At 37.1% G+C, this 26468-nt stretch overlaps 3 protein-coding genes across 3 annotated transcripts in view; all 3 read right to left on the bottom strand.

The window, feature by feature from the left end:
* Window positions 1-13265, bottom strand: part of LOC140140052 (uncharacterized) — a 31712-nt gene extending 18447 nt beyond the window's left edge. The window contains exons 1-8 of the mRNA XM_072161869.1: window positions 12749-13265; window positions 10988-11026; window positions 9902-9940; window positions 8098-8136; window positions 6963-7001; window positions 2600-2647; window positions 981-2249; window positions 495-533 (exon numbers count right to left, since the gene is read on the bottom strand). Of these exons, the coding sequence (XP_072017970.1) occupies window positions 495-533; window positions 981-2249; window positions 2600-2647; window positions 6963-7001; window positions 8098-8136; window positions 9902-9940; window positions 10988-11026; window positions 12749-13265 (2029 nt within the window). The remainder of the gene's footprint in view (window positions 1-494; window positions 534-980; window positions 2250-2599; window positions 2648-6962; window positions 7002-8097; window positions 8137-9901; window positions 9941-10987; window positions 11027-12748) is intronic.
* On the bottom strand, window positions 10988-19889 carry LOC140140042 (uncharacterized). The gene is made up of 6 exons (XM_072161856.1): window positions 19871-19889; window positions 18148-19020; window positions 16366-16488; window positions 15167-15286; window positions 12749-13980; window positions 10988-11026 (listed from the first exon to the last, which is right to left on the bottom strand). Exons 1-5 carry the CDS (start codon window positions 19887-19889, stop codon window positions 13445-13447), a joined length of 1671 nt encoding a protein of 556 aa, XP_072017957.1. The 3' UTR covers window positions 10988-11026; window positions 12749-13444.
* A 112-nt stretch (window positions 19890-20001) lies between these two features.
* The window catches only part of LOC140140033 (uncharacterized), a 65992-nt gene continuing 59525 nt past the window's right edge, over window positions 20002-26468 (bottom strand). The window contains exons 13-14 of the mRNA XM_072161846.1: window positions 25060-25185; window positions 20002-20072 (exon numbers count right to left, since the gene is read on the bottom strand). Of these exons, the coding sequence (XP_072017947.1) occupies window positions 20002-20072; window positions 25060-25185 (197 nt within the window). The remainder of the gene's footprint in view (window positions 20073-25059; window positions 25186-26468) is intronic.

Raw genomic sequence — 26468 nt, 5'->3', positions numbered from 1 at the left:
ATATTATAAAAAATTACAACAAAAAGTAAAATTCTCATAAAAGAATCAAAATTGCTCTATATAATGTTAGAAGTAAATCCTTTTAATGTATAACAAAAGTTTTGAAAAGGTATACAGATATCACATTTCTTTCTGCACATGTCACGGAAAAGGGAGGAAATTTGTTCTTCACATTATTTTGTGTTCCACATTAATAAAGGGTCATTTTCATACTTTCAGACCAATTGCAATGCGCAATGATAATGCAACCAAGACCCGAAATCTACCCAAATTTTAATAGATTCTTTACTATATTTACTACTTATTGAGATCATTTCTTGTATTATTGTAAAATCCGATGCACAAGTGAAACAAAGAAAACGTACAAAAATGGCCGCCATGATATTTGAGATATTTTTGCCCATTTTAATCAAATTTCTACCCCTCCCTCCTTGAAACTCGCCTCCCTACTCCCTCTAGAAAAATCCCGGCTATGCCACTGCAATGCCTCTTACCTGTGCTTGTTGGCAGGGTAGTACATCCGTTCGATTCCTCTGCGTTAACGAAGGAAAAAACAAAACATAGTAAACACAATGTAGAGGAAACACAAAAGGCGGCCATCATGCATGAAACAAATAGTTGGAGGATTAGGTTTTCATGCGATGTTGGTACATTATTGTTCTTATTTAGTAGTACAATAATTATGCACTCTTCAGTCTTCATATAGCTCTTTATAACCACTATGGTCTCGTCTGGTATGGACTGGAATTCGCTTTATATCATTTTCGCAATTAATATTGATTAAAAATAGTCTTTGAACGCTTGTTTTCACATTACTATTTTATTATAACTTATGGCCAATCTTATATATAATTATGTGCTTTACATTTTACGATCATCCTGTATATCTTGTATTTGAAACTTCAGAGAAAACATCAGTTTACGTCATGTGTTTAAATTGACAAGCACCAAGCATAAACAAGCAGCTTTGTCACACTTACTTCTAAAATATACGTCTGATGCCGGGTAGACGTAGGATGAAGCACACTCACCACTGCAAATACCATACACGTAAACAAAGAATTTGGCATTCGGGTTCTCATGCTCTATATAATGTTCTCCTGTATCGATGTCTTTCCTGACGCAACACATTTCTTTATTATCTGAAGAAAGCTGATCATCCCAAACTGTTGCCTGATTGTCCAATAAGAGTCCATCTATGTATGTACACTCCATTACAACATTAATATAGTAGCTATCCGGATGGTACTCACTCGAGTAATCACTTGATTCAAATGATATTCCTTCATACCTAAATACTGAGAATGTTACATTACTGGTGTATGATGTGACTGGTGGAATAATGATCATGGATTCAAAATTTTGAATGCCGTTTCCAGTATAGTACTGCGATACCATGACTGGTTGGTTCGAGAGAAGTATGAGAACTTTATCGCCTATTCCTTCGTAAAAGTCTTCTGGAAGAATAGTTACGGCATCATCATCAGAGATGTGCAAAGTTGTGAGCATAGTTCCTGCATAAACTCTGAAAACATACGGGCGCGCATAGAGAAACGGTGCTAAAACATGGGTGTGTCCCCAACTGCTGACTGGTGGGAGTTGCTCGAGTGCTTCGTCACCGTATCCAACCCATCCAGTATCCAACCCAACCCGTCCTATTGCTGCGATACCACCAGCTATCACAGCAACTGGCTTATTGCTTTCTATTCGCGTTCCAGACAGGTCTTCACCACCACTTCCATCAAACCTGTAACTCTCGTACTGTCTGAGATGATAAATATTAATTTGTTGGAATTTTTTCCTAACTGAAACGACTGTATCGGGAGAAAGCGCGGTAACACAGAAGAATGAAGTGTGTGGCGTGTATGTTGCCACGTAATACACATTTCCTAAACGCGAAGATGAGTAAACAGTAAATATATCACTTTCGATATATCCAGTATCTATAACATGAACAGTCACCATTCCCGATGATCTTATTATACCGGTTACATTTTGCTTGCCATCGCCATGATTAAGACGAAATTCAAATGGCAACGTGATATCTACGTGATGGTCACGGTCGATGGTACGAAATTTCACATTATTGAGCGAAGGAAAAGAGAGCGTCACATTAACAGGATCTCTTGACGGTGTTGTGATAAATACGTGTGGGTAAAAGGAAATCAAGCCATAGCCGAAAACCATGGTCGGACCAACTGTTGGGACAGTAAACACATATTCATTCGTCATTCCATTGTCGTCCACTCCTAAATCAGAAGAAATGATACGTAAAGGTAACATAAACATGGCAGTAAAACCGATGAAGATAGTAAACAATATCTATATAAGCCGTAAGATTATATTTAATTAACGCGACGGTTGTCAGTCCGTAATAATTATTGGATATTCACACTTTCAGTCCAATGCGCAATGGAAACTATAGATTACATGTATTATCGATGCATCAGATGCACAAGTGAAACAAAGGAAACGTACACAATGGCCGCTGTGATATTTTTAGCCAATTTTTGTCAAATTTCTCCCCCTCCATCCCTTCAAACTCGCCTCTTTACTCCCTCTAGACAAATCCCGGCTATGCCACTGCAATGCCTCTTACCTGTGCTTTTTGGCAGGGTATTCATGGTAGTACGTGCATTTGGTTCCTCTGCGTTAACAAAGGAAAACCACAAAACGTAGTAAACAAAATATAGGAAAACAAGAATCTAACAATAGATCTAATAATCTAACAATACATGTATTAAGCTCATATGGAAGGTGGTCATCATGCAAGAAATAATAAGGGTTTTTTTTTGGGGGGGGGAGATTATGTGGTATTGGGATGTTGGTACATTATTGTTGTTATTATAGTTCTTAAGGTAGCACAAATATTATGCACGTTTCAATCTTCATTGAATTAATAAATTATTTCAAAAATTAGTCTCTGAACGCTCGTTTTTTTTTTTAATTCTCAGAAAGGAATCAAATTTTCTCTTTATTTGGAATTAAATCCTATTAATGTATGAAAAAAGTTCTGAAATGGTGTACAAATATCAAATTTCTTTCTCCACAAGTGACGAAAATAATCCTGGTCCTGCTCAAGACCTGGTCTACAACTCATCCGCCAGAGAGTTTGAAAGTTGATTTGTGTTGGTGGACCACTCATCTTTAAGAATCACACAGGTGGATTTTTCAAAGCCCTTGCCAATAAATAAATCCAAGATGGCCGCCGGTAATATATTGAAAATATATAATTTCAGCCTCTAACCCCACGGGTATGTGTAATACCTCATTTTAGGGATTTTTGCACGCGGGGAATCAATTTCTGACATCATTTTTACGATTGGAGGTCAAGGTCACGTGATAAGATCAAGTTAAATGTCACAATTCAAGATGGCCGCCAGTAACTACATGAAAATCTACATTTTCAACCATTCGCCATTGAAGAATACATATTCCCCCCTTTTGGTGGTGGTGGTGGTGGGGGGGTAACCTTAAAGGTGCAGAGAATAATGATTTCTAACGTTATAATGGGTCGTCAAGGTCATATGTTGCAGTCAAGGCCTAGGTCAGGAATGCGCAAAACAGCTAAAAGTTCCCTTATGTACACATTTAGAAAACTAATAGTCATAAAATTACTATGTTTTGCAATTCAGCTCATCTTTTATTTCAACTTTAATACTTCTTTTCAACTTGAATACTTCTTGTTTACCAGAGGCCCAATATTAATCAGTCCATTCCCGATTAATCATAATTGATCAATATCAAAGACCCTAGACACAAAATCTACCATTTAATCGTGCGTCTCATACTTGCGATATTGAGCAATACATAAAAATCTTATATAGATTGATATTTAATGACATTGACACAATATTGTACACGTTAATGACGGCCAAATCAACAGCACTGTTCTCACCAGCTCTACGGATCCTCTCTCCCTTCTTAATGCTCTGCTCTCTGTAGCTGTCAAATACTATGTGAGTCATTGCCAGTGATGGACAAACTCGGTGAGCACTCTGGAATACTTCTTGAATGACTCCACCAAAGTTTGGAAACGCAGATCGCAGATTAGGGAATTGTCGTATTTTCGACATAAAGTCAATCACAACATGTGTTGTTTGAGTATTATCCCTCTTGAAATTTGGTAGTCTCCAGGGGTGAGATTACTTTCAAGCTCAGCAACCATTTGCGCTTTGTCAGGCTTTGTTGTAAAGTCCCCCAGAAATATTGGGCTAGACTGGAGAAGGTCATGTGCATATATCTCTTCTGGACCAAGTCCACGTAGTTTAGCAATCTCTGCCTCCCTCTGTGCAGATGCAATGTCCTTCGTAGAAACATTGGCCTTGGTTGTTTCATTGCTGGTTTTGTTTGTGTCACCCTGTGAGTTGAAGGCTGGAAGAGTCACCTTGGATATTGTGTAACTCAGCTTCTTGGATCTGTGTACGTAACACTCTTCACGAAACTTCAGATATGCTGCGTCACCATTCTCCAGTGCCTTCAGGAATCTTACCTTGACGATGTCATCGACGATTTGTTTTGTTACAAAGTTGAAAAGTGGAACATCAGGTTCCCGCACTATGAAAGGGTTTTCCCGTGCCTTTACGAAGTCTAGAAGTCGTACCACATTTTGGTCGAAGATAAGACCCCTGCGTCCCCCCAATCTCATGCTGTATGGATGTTTCCAAATGATCCATGAGTCGAACAGTGGTGAGTAACTTGAGAAGATTGCTGATTGCAAGGATCTCATGAAATAGAAGTCCAAACTCGGCCACGACAGCAGCATCTCCAGAGCTTCCAACAATTACATGTCCACCTGGTCCCTGTGAGAATCTGTTCTGGGACTGTTCCAGCTTTAAGTCCCTTGCCACAGCAGTGAGTATTGCATCAGCTCGGTCCTTCACAACAAAATACCCCATATGGAACCGGCGGTAAAGGGTGGGGTAGGTGACCTCCAGAACCTGAATCCTCTCCAAATACCATGATGCATACCGCAGATAGTTTATGGCATCAAACTCACGTAAGATCCCCATGGATGTTTTCACTGTACCAACATGCAACGGCCAGTTGCCATCCCGGTCTGCAACGATCAGCTGCTTGATGAGAGAAACGATCTTGCAAAAACTCATAAAATACTTGCATAATTCTGATTTCTCCTGACACTCTAGGGCAAATGCTTCCAATTGTTGACGGAGAGCCACGGCAGCAACAGATACCTGCTCAAACGTGGTGACGCATTCCTCACGCTTCATGGTTTGCAACATATTCTTGAGCTCAATAGCTGACTGGACAAAGGGAATAGATGCATGGTCATTGGACTGCCAGAACGCACTCCACATGAGTGAGTCAAGGACCTCTGAAACAATAAGCATTCCCTTCAAAGACCTGACATAGTGACCACCAGAGAGAACCGTAGAAACTGTTTTCGGCCCAAACACTTCACTTTCAATAAGGGCATCGGTCATACCACTGCCAATAAGGTACTTTCCTGCACATCTAAGGAAGACCTTGGCAAAGTGAAACATTCCCAGCATGGGAAATAGGTCATTAAAAGTGCCTGGCTTATTCATGACTATATGAACTACTATGTGATACACACCCTCATCAGAAACTATAGCCATAGCTTCTTGATTCAACTGCTCTCGGCATGCCATGCAACTCTCATCAGTGGAACATTGGCTGTTGTGATAAGGGCATGGATACCACCCCAAGGGGGTAACTCACCCGGGGCAGGAGCTGAGTGTGGCAGTCCACAGCGGACAAATGAGGAACTCTGTATTTTTGGACCTCTCAACAGCAATCTCAGCATTAGATAAGATTTCACATTGGTATTTTCCACCAGTGTAAAGTTGGATGGCAAGGTGGGTCTTACAACAGGTTTGTAGCATGGGGGTACCTCCTGACAAGAAAGTTTTTCTTTCGAAGGACAAGAGAATTTGGAGAGGCCAGTGCTTGATACACAAGGTTTTGACTTAGGTGGGAAAGTTGTATCCTGGTAAAGTGCTTGAGCTGTATAATGTTTGCTTTGTGTACCTTTTGACTTGTCATCAAAGTCTTCATTATTAAAGGCACCAAATGCCCAGCCCTCGTTTAATTCTTTTACTTATAACATCCTGTCTGATTGAAGCTGCCCTTTTAATGCTATCTTTACCGGCTTGTTTCGGTTGAGTTATTTTTTTGGTCTTGTCATGTTTCTGGCAAATGATACAGTTTGACACATACAGGGGGAAACTTCGGGGTGCTACTCTCTGCCATTATCTTTGTAAATCGCAATGTAGGATCTGGAAAAGTTAGTGGAAGATATCAAGGGGAGGGCTCTCATCCACACTGTAAAACCGAAAGAAAAGATTATGAAATTAGCTTTGTTGATATGAACATTGTACATAGATATTCAATACTATATTCTGGTTTAACTTGTTAGCATGTCTGTGTGTACATGTATTATAGACTGATTTATGACTTTATTTTGACTTAAACTCATGAAAAGAATGTCAGAGATAAAACAAAAAAACAAGGTATTACAAACTTCTGCGAAAAGTGGCAGGAAATCATAATTTTCCATATGGCTACTGGCGGCCATCTTAGATTTTGACCTTGAACTTGATCTTATCACGTGACCTTGACCTCTAATCGTGAAAATGATGTCAGTAATGGATTCCCCGCATGCAAAATCCCCTAAAACAAGGTATTGCATATACTTCTGTGGTTAGAGGCTGAAATTATATATTTTCAATATGGCCACCGGCGGCCATCTTGGATTTATTTATTGGCAAGGGCTTTGAAAAATCCACCTGTGTGATTCTTAAAGATGAGTGGTCCACCAACACAAATCAACTTCAAACTCTCTGGCGGATGAGTTGTAGACCAGGTCTTGAGCACGACCAGGACTAAAAGGGGAGAAAACTTGTTCTTCATATTTGATAAAACTCGCCTCCCCACTCCCTCTAGAAAAATCCCGGCTATGCTATTGCAATGCCTCTTACCTGTGCTTGTTGGCAGGGTGGTACGTCCATTCGTTTCATCTGCGTTAAAAATGAAAGGAAATGCAGGGAAACAATACAATCTAACAATAGGCATGTACCAATTAAGCTTATATGAAAGGTGGTCATCATGCATGGAAGAATTAGTTGAGGGAATTACGTGTTACTGGGATGTTGGTACGTTATTGTTGTTATATAATTCTTACGTTTAGACACTATTTTAAACTGTTGGGATTTGGTAGTTCACAGCATCTTGCGAATGGTAGTGAGCTTTGGTAAACCTTGCATTTCTCATTTCATAGCGAATGCGTAGAAGAATTCAAATATCACAGATACACTTGTGTAGGTACTGTGGTTCTTGAGTTATGTTGCTTCGACCAACAATACCTATTCTACCCTAAAGGCAGCATAATTTCGCACTCTTCAGTCTTCAAATAGCTCAATCACTCTGATCTCGTCTTGTATAGACTGGATTTCGTTTTAAAATATTATTAAATTAATTTTGATTAAACACAGTCTTTGAACGTTCGTTTTCACATGATTTTTTTATTTTATTTTTTACTTATGGCAAAACTTATCGTTTGGGGGGATGACATTCTATCCAGATACTTGCTGTCCTCGCGTAGCGACGCTTGTTACAAGAAGGCCGTAAGTGCTTGTAGAATTAGGATTCTACATGAGGACAGGAAAGTATCGGGATATAAAGGTTACATCATAAAATCAAATTATCAAAAAAAGAATCAAATTTGCTATATATTTGGAAGTAAATCCTATTAATGCATAAGTCACGGAACAGGGAGGAATTTTGTTCTTTATATTATTTTGTGTTCCACAAATATTAATAAAGGGGTAATTTTTATACTTTCAGTCCAATTGCAATGCGCAATGATAATGCAACCAAGACCCGAAATCTCCCCAAATTTTAATAGATTCTTTACTATATATATTATCATTGTGATAATTTCATGCATTATTGTAAAATCAGATGCACAAATGAAACAAAGAAAACGTACAGAAATGACCACCGTGATATTTGAAATATGTTTGCCCATTTTTGTCATATTTCTCCTCTCCCCATAAAACTCGCCTCCCACTCCCTTTAGAAAAATCCCGGCTATGCCACTGCAATTCCTCTTACCTGTGCTTGTTTGCAGGGTAGTACGTTCATTCGTGTCCTCTGCGTTAACAAAGGAAAACAAAACAAAACGCAGTAAACACAATGTAGGGAAACGCCGTAATTGAAGGGGAGGCGATCTTTGTGCGTAATTATAGAGAGCCAGGGATTTACTCTATCATTATAAAAAATATTTGAAGAAATCAGAGAGCCCTAGGAATAAAAAACTGTGGTGTAATTCACGCCAGACACACAATTTTATTTAATGCCAAAATGAATTTTTGTAATCGATCAAAAACCAAACGTTTTATACCAATTTTGAATTTAGCCTGAATCCGTAAATATGGCACCTCTCGCCCTTTTTAGGTCAAGGCTGTTTTTACCATTATGCAGCAAACTATTGTTGAAGAAATTTCACATACATGTTCAAAACACTCGTTTTAACTGTCATTAATTTGGTATAAAATGCTAATAAACAGTTCTTGTCTTTGGAGAGATCGAGAAAGACATCACACTTAATAAACTAATGTTGTTACTCCACCCTACACGATCCATTTTCGGGCCCATCACCGACCAGTTACTCCTAACTATCTCTGTAATAACAGGCCTACAGAGTGGTATTGCCAAAAAATGTATCCAGAGCAAATTATAAACTGAATTGAAGTATTAACAAAAGAGTTAAAAACTATACTAAATAACTCCTTTATATTGATAAGATTAGTCACACTGTGCACAACTGAACACAGTATATTAGTCTTATATTTACAAGGTGAGACACACTGTGTACAATTGTACACACCATTTAAAAAAAATTCTACACCACACATGTTTGAAGCATTTGATCAAAATAGTGTTCCTGTGTTCTACAGGTCTTACACTAACCCCTGACCAGAATTTAGCTTGTCCACAATGTTATTTCATATAAAATTAAAAAGGGAAAGTACCAGTCTTTTGGCAATGTGCTGAAGTGGGTGATGCCCTCTTTGATTGTGAAAAGTGACATTCAGCTAGGCGAGGGCGCTCTGCACTGGAGGATAGCACATGTATGCACAATTTTGCACATGGTGTTTCTTTGCAGTAATAGGCTTCCCCTGGCATACAGAGCGCAATATAAGTTCACGTGTACAATTGTACACAGTATGTACGAAGGGGATTATTATGTGTTGATTTTCACACGCTTGGAATCATCAAAACATAATAATGATTAAACATGGTCTTTGAACGCTCCTTTTCACATTACTTGCTTTATTTTTACTTCTGGCAAAACTTATATATCTTGTTATATATCTATAACCTGTTGTCTTTGCAAAGTGACGCTTGATACACGAATGCCATAATTACTCTTATTGAGAATTACGATTCTACGCGAGGACAGGAAAGTATCAGGATAGAATATCAAAATTAATTTTTTTTTAATTCTCAGAAAGGAATCAAACTTGTTCTATATTTGCAAAGCAAATCTTTTTAATGATAATGACAAAAAGTTATACAACTATCACATTGCTTTCTGCACAAGTCACGGAAAGAAAATAAACTTGTTCTTCATATTTGGGTCCCGCAAATATAAGTAAAGGGTCATTTTCACACTTTTAGTGCATTTGTAATGCGCAATGGAAACTCAACCAAGATTCGAAACATCACCAAATTTTAGTAGATGTGTTATTATATTCATTAAAATATTATGATAATTACATGCATTATTGATACATCAGATGCTCAAGTGAAACAAAGAAATGTACAAAATGGCCGCCCTGGTATTTTAGATATTGTCACCTTTGTCCCAATCGCCTCCCCACACCCTCGGCTATACCACTGCAATGCCTCTTACCTGTGCTTGTTGGCAGAGAATTACGTCGATTCGTTTCCTCTGCGTTAGCAATACAAAAAAAAAAACAAAACGGAGGAAAGGCAAAATCAAAACGTAGGAAAGACAATGCAGGGAAACAATACAATTTAAAATAGGCTTGTACAATTAAGCTCATATGAAAGGTGGTCATCATGCATGAAAGAATTAGTTCGGGAGATTATATTTTATTGGGATATTGGTACATTATTGTTGTTTTATACTCCCTAATAGTATAATTTTATACTCCCACATTATGTACTCCGTCTTCGTATATGACCAGAATGGTCTCATCTGGTATGGACTGGATTTCGTTATACATCATTTGGTCCATTCATATTGATTAAACATAGTCTTTAAACGTTCGTTTTCACATTACTTATTTTAATTTCATTTATTGCAAAACTTATATTTCGTTTGGATAAAATTGACATTCTATCCAGATACTTGGTGTCATTACGTAGCGGCATTAATTGATACAATGTCGTTAGTGCTGTAGAATTAGGATTCTACGCGAGGACTTGTGTCAGGATAGAGTATCAAAATGTTTTGCGAAAGTTCATTCTACAAATCATATACTTTGAAAACTTGCTTGATTTATTGTTGTTAATGCGTTATTTACGTTTTATAAAAGTGTTTTTTTTTAATTCGCAGAAAGGAATCAAATTTGCTCTATATTTGGAAGTAAATCCTTTTAATGTATGATAAAAGTTCTGATACGGAAAGGGGCGGAAATGTGTTCTTCATATTATTTTGTGTTCAGCAAATATTAGTAAAGGGGTTATTTTCATACTTTCAGTCCAATTGCAATTCGCAATGGAAACGCACTACCAAGATCCGAAACATCCGCAAAATTTAATAGATTCATTACTTTATTTACTATTATTACGTGTATTATTTATTAATTTATCAGATGCACAAGTGAAACCCAAAAAAAGACGTTTTAAATGGCCGCCGTGATATTTAAGATATTTTTGCCCATTTAAAAAAAATTTCTCCTCTCCCTCCTTGAAGCTCGCCTCCCCACTCCCTCTAGAAAAATCACAGCTATGACACTGCAATGCCCCTTACCTGTGCTTGTTGGTAGGGTAGTACGTCCATTCGGTTCCTCTGCGTTAACGGGAAAAACAAAACGTAGTAAACACAATATAGGAAAACAATACAATCTAACAATAGGCATATACTGTGATGTGCCCTGAGTAATTTAATTTAATTATTTAACTTTGTTTACAAGCTGAAAGTATTTCATTAGATGGGAAATCCCTTTGTACTTTGTTGGTGTGGAAAGGCATTTTGGGATTCCCCCAAATTATTGTAAACAAAGTCAGATCTATGTTTGGAACTTGGAAATCACCAGTTCAGTATACATTGCACCATAAGAAAACCCCAAGGAAGTGATGTAATGTGAAAGTTTAATGTGTATATAAAGTAGATGACATCGTGGGGAATCACACACAGGAAGTGTTGTAATGTATCAGAATGGTCTATTAATAGATTATGGGTTTTTTGAGGAATGCAAAAGCAGGAGAGAAGTGAGTTTGTTCTTGGCAGAATGTCATTAGAGATTGTAAACTCTCTACGTGTTGTCATTTTTGTGTTTCAAAAAGAGGTACATTTAAACCAGTATACATAGCCAATAATGTGCTATTTTAATACAGCAACGAAGGAGAGTTTGAGAGACTTGCTGGAATCTTGTTTATTATATTAATCAACACATCTGTCAAGTGAAGCAGTGTTAAAGAAGCCTGTTTCCCGGAGGAGTTAAGTGTTAGGATAACGGCGCAAGGAGTAAAGTGTTTGGAGATCTGCGCAAGGAGTTAAGTGTTAGGATAACGGCGCAAGGGAGTAAAGTGTTTGGAGATCTGCGCAAGGAGTTAAGTGTTAGGAAATCTGCGCAAGGAGTTAAGTGTGAGGATAACGGTGCAAGGAGTTTATTGTTTGGAGAACTGCGCAAGGAGATAAATATTTTATACGCAAGGATTTTATACGCAAGGATATATATGCAAGTGTACAATGGACTTCGCTGATTTTCGCAGAACAAGTGAACACCAGAATCAGCCGTCAAGAACATTGTAAATGAACAAGATGATCATCAAGGAGAAGACTGCTGGTTAAGTACTGAGTAGTTAAATTAATTATTGTGATTGTGTGATTATTTTGTATGTGCATATGTTGTCATATATTGTACCAATCATACTCTGTTTTCAATTAAAGGCCCATATAAAATTAACAGATGTGGAAATAGGAGTATAAGCTGCAAGTAGATACCAGTTGTAGTCCTACTAATTCATGGTATATTGGATGGCCTAGGGGAAAGTTAGCCCATATTAGCAAGACTATCCTTGCCTTCAAGGTGAAACAAACCTACTCATGTTACCCTCTGGCCATGGACTGGCCTGGTGTCAGATCTTACCCAGGGAAAGATGACATTCCAATATATGCCTTTAAAGACTTAGATTTTGTTAACTTAATCAAGCAGTGTATTTGTGTTATGCATTCGTGTGAGTTCGGGTAAAAGGTGGTTTTGGCCTTGAGTCAAGTACGACTCGTAACAATACCAATTAAGCTCATATGAAAGGTGGTGATCATGCATGAAAGAATTAGTTGGGGGAATTACGTGTTATCAGCTGGTTATTGGAATATCGGTACACTCGTTTTACATTACTATTTTATTTTCACTTATGGCCAAATTTATATATAATACTTCGGTATGCTTTACGGTTTTGGCTGATACATCCTGTACATCTATTATTTGAAAAGACAAATAAAACGTTAGTTTACGTGGTATTTATAAATTGACAAACACCAAGTACAAACAAGCAGATTGCTTACTTCTAAAATATACGTCTGATGCCGGGTAGACGTAGGATGAAGCGCACTCACCACTGCAAATACCATACACGTAAACAAAGAATTTGGCATTCGGGTTCGCATGTTCTACATAATGTTCGCCTGTATCGATGTCTTTCCTGACGCAACACATTTCTTTATTATCTGAAGAAAGCTCATCATCCCAAACTGTTGCCTGATTGTCCAATAAGAGTCCATCTATGTATGTACACTCCATTACAACATTGATATAATACCGAGCTGGATGGTATCCAGTAGATTCAAATGTTATTCCTTCATACCTAAATACTGAGAATGTTACATTACTGGTGTATGATGTGACTGGTGGAATAATGATCATGGATTCAAAAGTTTGAATGCCGTATCCAGTAAGGTACTGCGATACCATGACTGGTTGGTTCGAGAGAAGTATGAGAACTTTATCGCCTTTTCCTTCGTAAAAGTCTTCTGGAAGAATAGTTACGGCATCATCATCAGAGATGTGCAAAGTTGTGAGCATAGTTCCTGCATAAACTCTAAAAACATACAGGTCTGAATAGAGAAACGGTGCTAAAACATAGGTATGTCCCCAACTGCTGACTGGTGGAAGTTGCTCGAGTGCTCCGTCACCGTATCCAATGTTTTCGTTCCGTGTTGCTACGATACCACCAGCTATCACAGCAACTGGCTTGTTACTTTCTATTCGTGTTCCGGACAGGTCTTCACCATCACTTCCGTCAAACCTATAACTCTCGTACTGTCTAAGATGATAAATATTATTTTGTTGGAATTTTTCTTAACTGAAACGACTGTATCGGGAGAAAGCGCGGTAACACAGAAGAATGAAGTGTCTGGCGTGTATGTTGCCACGTAATACACATTTCCTAAACGCGAAGATGAGTAAACAGTAAATACGTCGCCTTCGATAGATTCAGAATCTATAACATGAACAGCCACCATTCCTGATGATCTTATTATACCGGTTACATTTTGCTTTCCATCGCCAAGATTAAGACTGATTTCAATCGGTAACGGGATATCGGCGTGATGGTCACGGTCGGTGGTATGACAACTCTCATGATTGAGCCCAGGAATAGACAGAGTCACATTAACAGGATCCCGTGAAGGTGTTGTGATAAATACATGTGGGGGTTCCCATTCCCCAGTCGGATAAAATGTTGGGACAGTAAAAACATATTCATCATGTTCAAGCGCCATTCCACTGTCGCAGATTCCTATATCAGAAGAATCCGATAATAAAGAATAAAGGTATTGCTTTTAGCCACAGAAGTGCATCTATCGTTTCATATAACACAGGCAATATCATTATTTTAAGTAAAACAACGAGGCAAAGCCAAAAATAATGACGTCGCCCGTGTTATATGAAACAATAAATGCACGGCAGCGGCTAAAAATAGTACCTTTATTCTCATTCTTAAACACTTCAAATCAAATCAAAATATATATATATAAGTATTACAAATATTATTTTAATCAAATTAAATCCTACATTATACAAGGAATTACCTAGGGCTTAAAATTAATCAGTCCTGTTGTTGCTATGCGCCTACGATTGGTTCAAATAGTCTAATAGCCAGGAGGGGTTCATGAACACCCCCCTTATAACTAAATTCTAACATGAGTTTTAGCACCTCTAGGACATCACAGTTAGGAATTTTGATGTTACCAGTGAAAAAAAATGTCCCACGGGGGTCAAATGGGGGTCATATTTAAAGTAAGGGGGTCAAATTTCAAAATTGCTCAGATTTTGATAAAATGCACATCAAATTATTTCTCTGGTCATAACAATTCAGAAAAAGTATAGTTTAACCTATCTGCGACATACCGTTCTTGAGTTATAGGCCAAAACGTGAAAGCAAGGGGCGGTCACTATTCTTTTGGCTCCATAGGAGTCAAAAATTAAAAATGCTCCGATTTTGACGAAAATTTTCTCAAATTGCTCGTCATGCAATATAAAGCCAAATCAGAAATAGTTTATAGTGTCTAGAATGCTTTGTTAGTACCAAAATCAGGCAATAAAGGTTGACCCCCATTGAATCCTATTGTGAAGTATTAACGGTGACATATTTTCCAATTTTAAAGAACATATGTACCACCTTCACATGTTTTGGTGCAACCTACAAAAATGACATCTATATTATGACGTCATTGTGACATCAAATGGGTGTATTGGAGTTTTTTGATATCGAAGGAATGAAAATACTCTACGATATTATTGATACCATTTTGTAAAAGATTGAATGATAAGTGATTGTATTTGGCCTTATTCCTTCATACCTAAATACAGAGAATATTACATTACTGGTGTACTGAAAAGAGTATAGGTATGCTATCAAAGCCTGCATAGCGATAGCGTTTTTGTTGCAAAATGATAACCTTGAATTTCAATGTGTAACCTACCAGTATGACAATTTTGCTCATCCGAGTAGTCGCCACAATCATTGTCACCATCACATTCCCATGATCCTCGAATACAGAATCCATCAGAACAACGAAACCCATTGCATGGCACATATCTACCTGTAGGTGGTGAGATATATGACAAAACAGGGTCAACGGTAGCAATAACAATACGAGTCAAAGGTCAATGTTGAGGAGTTTGTCCGTACGGACACTTGTTATCAAGAAGCAATGGAAATCACGTGATATTTTTTTGTGATTGATAACACTACAAAGTCGCAGGGCTCGTTTCTCATGGAGTCTTTGACCTTGGACTCTGGACAAGAAACCATGAAAGTATCATCTAGTGGCCATATGCTATATTTGCACCAAAATACGGACCGTGAGGAGCGTGTAGTTCTTGAGCTAGCTAGAGGAGAGCAACTATATCAGAGATTTGATAAATTAGAAAATAAAATTAAAATTCTCGAAAGGCAGATAATTGTAAAAGAGTATATGTATGCTAACGAGGTTACGGTTCGCTATCTATAAGGACCGCTATCTCTAAGGTTCGCTATCTCTAAGGTTCGCTATCTCTAAGGTTCGCTATCTCTAAAGGTTCGCTATCACTAATTTCAAATAAGGTTCGCTATCTCTAATTTCAAACAAGCTTCGCTATCTCTAATTTATAATAAGGTTCGCTATCTCTAATTTTAAATAAGGTTCGCTATCTCTAATTTTAAATAAGGTTCGCTATCTCTAATTTCAAATAAGGTATAGATAGCGGACCTTAGGTATAGCGCACCCTAATCAAAATTAGTGATAGTGAACCTTACAGATAGCGAACCTTAATTAATTAGGGATAGCGAATCCTAAACAAAATTAGTGATAGCGAACCTTAGGTATAGCGGACCTTTATTGCAATTAGTGATAACGGACCTTAGAGATAGCGAGCCTTCAATATATTAGTGATAGCTGACCTTATTCAAAATTAGTGATATCGAACCTTAGAACTAGCGAACCTTATTCTAAATTAGTGATATCGAACCTTAGAAGTAGCGGGCCTTTTTTAGGTATAGCGAACCCTTTTCTCTATTAGAGATACCGGGATTCTGATCTCCATAGACTTTACACGTTAGTGATAGCGAACCTTAGAGATAGCGAACCTTAGAGATAGCGGTCCTTAGAGATAGCGGGATGTCACCGCTAACGAAACTTACCAGGACATAAGTTAGATTGCTCATCCGAGTAGTCGCCACAGTCATAGTCTCCATCACATACCCATGATCCTGGTATGCAGTATCCATCGGGACAAAGAAACCCATCGCATGGCGGATCTCTACCTGTAGGCGGTGAGATATATATATGACAAAACAGAATCAACGGTTGCAATAATAATACGGGTCAACGGTCACAGTTTAGTCAATGTTAGAGGAGTTTGTCCGTACGGATCTTTGTAGTCAAGAAGTAATATCACGTGAAATTTTGTGATTGAAGTCCAAATCAACTCTAATATCATAAACTCATCTCAAAGAATGGGTAAAACCTTTAGTGACAAAAAAGCACCTTACTCAGAAAAGAATAATGTGACCAATGACCATCGACCATTTTGCTATAGCTAAAGAACCATACGTCGAAGATATACTAAACTTAACTTGTTCTGAATCGTGTTGACCAGATGAAAACTTAAGTGCTTTCTGATCAACTTTGAAATTAGTATATTGGTCAAGCTGAATACTTTGTTATAACATTTGGGGTTCCAAGCGATCACACACAAAGTCCGATTCAAAGTAATCATGTATGCCAATATCACACATATGTCTATCCTGCAGAAATCCAATATTTTTCTCTCATTAAGGGATCTAAAATGAGCATTTATTGCGTTTCGACAGTATTTTTGTGGGACATGAGAGCACCTCGGACCTATCGAATTGCATTCTGAATACGAAGCATGTCTTTCTGATATCAAATAATTTTCATTTTTGAAAATCACAATATAATACAAATTTTATGACAAATTATAAAAATTTGATATTTTTCACATTTTTGATATATAACAGTCCTCGAAGTAAATTATATAAATCTAATGATATATTCTTAAAGTGTATGTAGCAGGGAGGAAAAAATTGACGGTCAATTGAAAATTTTGACTTTCATATTGAAGATATGGATTTTTTCCCCAAAAGACCTAATTTTTTTGGTGTTTTGGGAAAAAAATCCATATCTTCAATACGAAAGGTCAAAATTTTCAATTGATCGTCGGCTTTTCATCCCACCTACATACACTTTAAGTATAAATCATCAGATTTATAAAGTTTACTTCAAGTACTGTTAAATATCAAAATATCAATTTTAATGATTTGCCATAAAATGTGTATTATATTGCGAATTTCAAAAAATCAAAATTATTTGATATCAGAATGACATTCTTCGTATTCAGAATGCAATTCGATATGTCTGATGTGCTCTGATGTCCCAAAATAAATACTGTCCAAACGTTCATACCCCAGCCCTTAAGTTGACACATTAACTGAATGACACAAAATATACAACATAATGAGCCAAAATCACAATATTCAAAAAGGTGTCAGCTGTGTTTTGTGGCCTGCATTGTACTTTCGTGATACATTTATGTCATTGGGATTTTCTGCCTGTCCATAAGATGGACTTGCGCACTCTAACTGATGATAAAGCCTCCTTTGTTGCAGGACTTTTTCTTTGGAACAAACTCCCTCGCCATATCCGCCACTCTCCAACGCTGGCAACCTTCCGATCTAATCTAAAAACTCATTTATTTGATATTTGATTTGTGGTTTGTTCTTGTATGATGTTTTTCTTCCTTAATTTTCTTTGTAAATCGCTGTGATACATTGTTTTCTTTGTAAGAGCGCTATATAAGTGCCTGCATAGCATAGCATAGCATAGCATAGATACACAAATATTGTTATTGCCACAAAAAGCACATGAAACTATTAGGATATCTACTAGATTAAGACTATTACCATTAGTGTGTATGGGTGTTGTCGGCATTAGTGGTTCTTCAGATGGAAGTTTTGGTTGGACAGCATCACAATTAGCCTCATCAGCTTCATTTTGGCAATCAGGATATCGGTCACAGCGCCCTCTTCTATCCACGCAAGAACCATCCCCACAATCGAAATCCCAGACACTACATGGAGGATTCTGCACTATGGAAGCACAATTTCTCTCATCGCTTCCATCTCTACAATCCGGGTTTCCATCACATCTAGCTCTTCCCATGATACATCTGCCATCTTCGCATCTAAACTCAAGCCGTCCACATTGCCCACTCAATGATCCAGTCAAATCTGTTACTGGATCAGGATAACCACATCCATACTCATCAGCACCATTGTCGCAATCTTTGACCTTATTACAGCGACTCTCCACTGGAACACAATTAGCTCCATCACCACAGTTAAATTGCCATGGTTTACAACCGTCTAACACATCTAATGAAGATCCAGAACAATCTTTTTCATCACCGCCGTCTATACAGTCTTGTATCCCATCACACCACAGAAAACGACTAATGCAAGCACCGTTGGCACATTGTGATTCATAGCTACTACAATCAATACCAACTGGCACAGCATCTCTTATTTCACAGTTATCTCCTTGCCATGAGTCAACACAAATACACATGGATTTCCCTAACACAATCAGACATGTACCTCCATTCTGGCATGGTGAGCCACTGCAAGGTGCAGATGGGAAACTTGTTGAGGTTTTGCAAAGTGAGCCAGTCCAGCCAGAAGAACAAGCACAATTATATACATAGCTATCTGGTGTATGAATACAGGTACCTCCATTACTGCATCCTGCGGTTGAACAATTGGCTATCAGAGTACAAGCTGTTTCATGAAGGAAGAGAAAGAGGACAATAATATTCCTGCGCATTTAAGCCTAGACATGACAATTTCGGGTTTTTTTTATTATTATGTTTTTAAATTCTACAATTACCAACTTTTTCTCTATTCAAGTTCTATGGAATAGCATGCTTGAATCTCCCACAAATGAAGCAACGGTTGGTATTTAAAACAGTTGCTAACCTTAAATATTGGTGAAATTTAGAATATATAAAGTGTATATATTAATAGTATATTTCAAACAAATGCTATTCTTGAACTGCATGAAATGACACAGAAACTTGCCAGAGAAAACTCTTTACAAATAATCTAAAACGTATTCCATTGGTTACTTTTTATGTCAAAGGTCTGTGACACCAAATACTTATTTTCGAATATATATATATATTATATAGACTACTAAATAGTATACAAATATATACTGCCATGAGAGGTTCTGGTTAAAACTATGGGCCCCGAGGTGAGATCAATAGTACTATTTTCCTGAGGGGGGCAGCCCGAAGGAAAATAGTACTATCAATTGCTCTCAGCGAGGGACCATAGTTTTAACCTGAACCTCGAATGAAGGCAGTATATATTTGTTTTATATCCTTCTTTCATATATTTTTTGTTCATTGATTTGGTTAAAAGATTATATGAAAACTCCACCATGCTTCAATATAGGTCTAGGTAGGGCCTATGCACGTTAGGCCGGTTTAGGTAATTCAAAAACTCGCACTGTCATGTTCATGTGTTAGTGGCTTTTAAGCTTACTCATTGTCAGTGTTTATTTGTTCAAGTTGTATCTTCATTCCATTGTGCCTTCATTCATAGATTTACATGTAAAAAGATTTACTTGTAAACTCGAAGGCCATCGTGCAATCGGGATAGGCCTCCATACGCACGGTACTAGGCCGGCTGCCTTCATGCATGCATGGCCTAGGCGGTCCGAGACTGGTCTCGTACTGTCAGTGTTTGTTTTTAAGCTTACCATGTCAGTGTCGCTCTGAATCTGACTCTGTGTTGGTCTGAATTCAGTAAATATTCCTGCGCTATAACTGGTAAAAAAGTTAAAATTAAACAGCTAAAATTGTGAATCTTTTTCAGCAGTAGCAGCCATTCCAGCTTGATTTAATATTTCGCCATGTTTGTCCGAGAAAAAGAGAGAATGGACACTGTGAGGACAGAAAATGTGACTCTCGTGCTAGTCTCGGGCGCGGGCCAGACTGTATGCGGTATGGTTGACTAGCTAGACTTCTCTGTAGTCCACTTGCCCATTGTGCATACTCTGGATATTGTATTTAAGCTTAAAACTCTGATTTAATTAATGTGTGCACAATTGATAGATTTTCACAACTGATCTTTTCAGTCACCGTACTCCCTCTGTTTGTTAGCTTCCCAAGTGGACTACTGACTTTGGATTGCGGTTAGCATTTTAACACGGGACTCTATGGAGAGTTAGGCCAATTTCTGGCCTAACTAAAATTGGTCATGATGTAATGCATCTTTAAATGAATCTGGCTTGTGATTGGTCGCCCAGATCTCGTTATTGTTTAAATCCTCCCGACACGTACCATTACCATTAACTATACATGGTACACAACTATCTATGGAATGCGGCGCTTTTGTGCTGGCGAGAAAGTGGTGGGTGAACGTACGCATCTAGCGCGTATTGTACCACCATGCTTAGTCTTGTGGTTAGATTTGATGATAAACAAGTATGATTGACAGTGTGTTTTAGAGAACGAAGTCCCTGGGTAAAGTTCTGCTTAAAAGTGAAAATCCATAGTCGATTTTTAACTCGGGACTTTCGCGATTAATACTGGTAGATTCTAAAATCAGAATTGTTCAGTATTGAAGTGCCAATATAATTATGACATTATGATATGTTGCATTACATAATATAAGCCTACGTACACTTTACTTTTACTGTCACTAATATAATTATATAAACTTTTTCATAACAATTTATACTAGTATTTTGATGTAATAAATATCAGTATAATTTTGAGTTCAACTGAATGCTTTCATCATGAATAATAACATGCTTTTATTTATCAAAAATCGACTATGGCATAGTCTAGAGACTAGCACGAGAGTCACATTTTCTGTCCTCTGCTGTCCTCCGGAGTGTCGCGGTCCTGTGTTTGTGTCGTCGTTTTACGGCAGTGCCAAAATATTCTCATAGTCAATGTCGACGTTCAAAGTTATTTTTATGCTTTATCGACTGCGACATGGGTATGCTGCTATCCGTAAATAGTAAATATCCAGAAGTACTATTTACGGCTTGGAGGTACTATTTACGGACGTAAATAGTACTTTTTCCACTTCTTTCCAGCATTGTGTGTTTATTTTTTTATCACGTGACACACTTTTAACCAATCAATGAACAAGAATCTATTAATGAAGGATATAATATCTTCTTTTATTATCATTCTAAAGTTAGCAACTACTTTAAACTGTTGGGATCTTGCGAATGGTAATGAGCTTTGGCAAAAATTGCATTGATCATTCATAGCGAGTGTGTAAAAGAGTTTAAATATCACAGATATACTTTTGTAGGTACTGTGGTTCTTGAGTTATATTATAAAGAGGGCTGAAACAACAGCACTTTTGTAAAACGTACATAACTCATTAACAACAATAAATCAAGCAAGTTTTCAAAGTATATGATTTGTAGAATGAACTTTTGCAAAACATCAAAGTGTTATTTTTCAATAATATATTGATTTAGATAATGAAAATCGATTTTTGGCTGCTTCGACCAACAATACCTAGTCTTCCTTTAAACCTACACAGCCACTATTTGTTTACTCTCTCTCGTTTGCCTTATGTCAAAGGTAGCCAATTGGCCGCTTTTTTGCTGCATTTTTTCATCTATCTCGCTGGAAAATAGCCAATTTGCTGCCTTTTAAAGCGGCTTTGTACTGTAGACGTGATTTCTTTCGAGGAATTGAGCTTTTTAATAGGTATGTACTTTGTAATGTTTTTTGTAAATACAAGCAAAGAAAAGATTTGTTGACCCCAAACTGGATTGTGGATGGATTTTATTTCACCATTTCACTCGTGATCGCAATTTAACGTGGCTGTGTGCTCAGGATGCTATTTCTTTCGAGCATTTGAGCATTTTTGATATGTATGTACTTTGTGATTTTGTATAAATACAAGCAAAGAAAACCAAGATTTGTAAAACCCCAAACATCATGTACAACCCAATTTTAGGCTTAAACAGCTGAAAGCGGTATCATGATTATGTAAACAGATGTTTTTGAGTCATTTTGAACTTAAATTTCTCTTTACAAAATTATTCACCTGCACAGCATTTTTCGGATATAAAATATATCTATTTATGACAAGATTGGTGGCGCTGTTTAGTTGGAAATTACCCTTTCAAGCTTTTAATACAAATAATTCCTTAAATTTTTGATGAAATATGTTTTTAAAATTTCTTTGTTGCTTGTTTCCCCAATTCTATCTGTTTTAGAGGCAGTATTGATTACCGACCCCTCACAAATTTAAAAAAAAATGATTTAGGATAAATAACGCCACCTATATTTTGCATTTATTTAAGAATGAAGCCAATTCCATAATAACAGGGTGTCCCAAAAAGTCTCGATACTATTTTAAACGTTCATAACTATAGTATACGCCCATCACTAAATCGAGTACTCCTTTCTCATGCTTGTCACCACCTTCTGTCATATAGTATACAGCAACCAACCATAAACATGAAGGTATCTTTGCACAATGAAAACTCGTGCAGTTATTGACAAGCGAGAGGTGAGGGTTCAAGTCCCCGCACAGGCATGTATGTCTGGAGTTTTTACTCTGGTATCTGCCTATGCATGTTATGTTTTCATTTGTAAATTCATGATTAAATGTGCTAGTGTGCGATGCGTGATTCTTCTTTCCTCTGTATAACAAAATGAACATATAAATACACAGATATAATAAATAATCTACGGTTAAACAGTTGGGCATATTACGCACAAAACTATACAATAAGTTTACAGCATATCTCCGGATCCCAAGAATCCACTATCTCCGCTCAACATCTTGACCAATTTCGCACACTTTAATTCAATTGCAATATTAAGAAGTTCTCATATTTTAATAATAGACTATCAAGATGACAATTCAACACCACGAAAGGTGTACTTATGCTTTGATTTGATTCTGAAATCAAGCCAGTAAAAGCTATCTTCTGAATTGCATAATATTTAATCCATCAAGTTACAAGAATCCTCCACCAGGACTGTCCGGATATAATTCTCAAAATAAGTAGCTCTCGATGAAAAAAGACGGGCATGTCAACATTGAACATAAGTGTCGTTGTTCTTATTGTAACTGCAAACCCAAGGAAATCAACCAGTTGTTTTCCATTCAAAGTCTAGACATTATGCTTAAGATCAAAAGACAAATTTGATCTTCAGTTGGTGCTTCATCATCAGTATATGACCAGGCCAGGAGTGAAAGCGCTATTTGCATCCATTGTTAGATTGGATTTCCTATGAAATGATTTCAATCTATAATCATCAACTATAATCACAATGAATGAGATAATGATTTTCGTCTAAATTTCACAAGGAAAGAAAGTGAAGAGAGAAGTTTTAAATTCTTTTTTATTGTCAATGAGAAATGTTGTAATAGGAAAAGAAATGCAACTAGAAGGCTATATATTTGTACACAAATACAGCTATACCCGCATGTTATCGGTGTACCCAAACTTACAGTCCTTATTTGCTGAGGACTTAAAATAAAGAAATAATTGTAAAAAGTCGCCCAATTGGGCAGAAAATGTGTAAAAAGTGAAAGTCCAAGTCACGAGCTTTAATTGAATGTACAGGGTGTCCCAAAAAAAAAGGGCCCTCATTGCGCCCTCTTTTTCTCCTATTTCTGAAAAGTTGATTAAATATATTTTGGTATGTAAAGAAACCTTTAATCGTTAGCTTTCATAAACCAAAACAATTATGTCAATCAGTTCACAACTTTTGAAGATATGCCCTTTTGAAGAAAAATACCCGTTTTTCATTCTGTCCACGGATATCAAACAGAGTGGTTGGGATGGCTCATGCTGTGGAGTGGCCTGCACGATCACCAGACCTCACACCACTTGATTTATTTCCTTTGTGGCAAAATCCAAGATCTTCGCAAACGTATTACTGAATGCATTTGCAAGTATCCGGCGCACAAGGATGGTACGCAACGCAATTGATGCAATGAGGATCAGGGCTGAAACCTGTATTCTCCACGGAGGCAACCAGGTAGAGGGCAGAGCAGCACAGTAAACTCACTTCAGAAAAACCAAAGACAAACCAAACAGCCTTTTAGGGCTACCTTTTATCCTAAAAAGAGAAATGACTTGTGTTGTAAATTAAAAAAAGGCAAGAAACCAAAAAGTAAGAAAGTAAGAAACATAATAAAACAAAAAGGCATAAATAACCAAGAAAAAATAAGTAATTGCAAGTAAATCAAAATGTGTCCCATTCGGCATCCATTTTACCCACAAATTAATGACACTATTAACAAAATCCATTGCCCATAAACCCACCGGCAAAGCCCATTCCATAAATAAAGTTATTTTATAATTTTAAATAAGGTATAGATAGCGGACCTTAGGTATAGCGCACCCTAATCAAAATTAGTGATAGCGAACCTTAGAGATAGCGAACCTTAATTAATTAGGGATAGCGAATCCTAAACAAAATTAGTGATAGCGAACCTTAGGTATAGCGGACCTTTATTGCAATTAGTGATAACGGACCTTAGAGATAGCGAGCCTTCAATATATTAGTGATAGCTGACCTTATTCAAAATTAGTGATATCGAACCTTAGAACTAGCGAACCTTATTCTAAATTAGTGATATCGAACCTTAGAAGTAGCGGGCCTTTTTTAGGTATAGCGAACCCTTTTCTCTATTAGAGATACCGGGATTCTGATCTCCATAGACTTTACACGTTAGTGATAGCGAACCTTAGAGATAGCGAACCTTAGAGATAGCGGTCCTTAGAGATAGCGGGATGTCACCGCTAACGAAACTTACCAGGACATAAGTTAGATTGCTCATCCGAGTAGTCGCCACAGTCATAGTCTCCATCACATACCCATGATCCTGGTATGCAGTAGTATCCATCGGGACAAAGAAACCCATCGCATGGCGGATCTCTACCTGTAGGCGGTGAGATATATGACAAAACAGAATCAACGGTTGCAATAATAATACGGGTCAACGGTCACAGTTTAGTCAATGTTAGAGGAGTTTGTCCGTACGGATCTTTGTAGCCAAGAAGTAATATCACGTGAAATTTGTGTGATTGAAGTCCAAATCAACTCTAATATCATAAACTCATCTCAAAGAATGGGTAAAACCTTTAGTGACAAAAAAGCACCTTACTCAGAAAAGAATAATGTGACCAATGACCATCGACCATTTTGCTATAGCTAAAGAACCATACGTCGAAGATATACTAAACTTAACTTGTTCTGAATCGTGTTGACCAGATGAAAACTTAAGTGCTTTCTGATCAACTTTGAAATTAGTATATTGGTCAAGCTGAATACTTTGTTATAACATTTGGGGTTCCAAGCGATCACACACAAAGTCTGAGTCAAAGTAATCATGTATGCCAAATTCTGCACCTATATCACACATATGTCTATCCTGCAGAAATCCAATATTTTTCTCTCATTAAGGGATCTAAAATGAGCATTTATTGCGTTTCGACAGTATTTTTTGTGGGACATGAGAGCACCTCGGACCTATCGAATTGCATTCTGAATACGAAGCATGTCTTTCTGATATCAAATAATTTTCATTTTTGAAAATCACAATATAATACAAATTTTATGACAAATTATAAAAATTTGATATTTTTCACATTTTGATATATAACAGTCCTCGAAGTAAATTATATAAATCTAATGATATATTCTTAAAGTGTATGTAGCAGGGAGGAAAAGCCGACGGTCAATTGAAAATGTTGACCTTTCATATTGAAGATATGGATTTTGTTCCCCAAAAGACCTAATTTTTATTGGTGTTTTGGGAAAAAATCCATATCTTCAATACGAAAGGTCAAAATTTTCAATTGATCGTCGGCTTTTCATCCCACCTACATACACTTTAAGTATAAATCATCAGATTTATAAAGTTTACTTCAAGTACTGTTAAATATCAAAATATCAATTTTTAATGATTTGCCATAAAATGTGTATTATATTGCGAATTTCAAAAAATCAAAATTATTTGATATCAGAATGACATTCTTCGTATTCAGAATGCAATTCGATATGTCTGATGTGCTCTGATGTCCCAAAATAAATACTGTCCAAACGTTCATACCCCAGCCCTTAAGTTGACACATTAACTGAATGACACAAAATATACAACATAATGAGCCAAAATCACAATATTCAAAAAGGTGTCAGCTGTGTTTTGTGGCCTGCATTGTA

Source organism: Amphiura filiformis, chromosome 2 (genome assembly GCF_039555335.1).
Source record: "Amphiura filiformis chromosome 2, Afil_fr2py, whole genome shotgun sequence".
Lineage (NCBI taxonomy): Eukaryota > Metazoa > Echinodermata > Ophiuroidea > Amphilepidida > Amphiuridae > Amphiura > Amphiura filiformis.
The sequence above is the reverse complement of the archived record's forward strand: the minus strand, read 5'-3'. Positions and strand labels throughout refer to the sequence as shown.

Coding starts and splice junctions, on each gene's coding strand:
- LOC140140042 (XM_072161856.1), bottom strand. Junction 15,287..16,365: donor GCAATCTAACTTATGTCCTG/GTAAGTTTCGTT, acceptor CACCACCTACAG/GTAGATATGTGCCATGCAAT. Junction 13,981..15,166: donor TGAGCAAAATTGTCATACTG/GTAGGTTACACA, acceptor CTTCTGATATAG/GAATCTGCGACAGTGGAATG.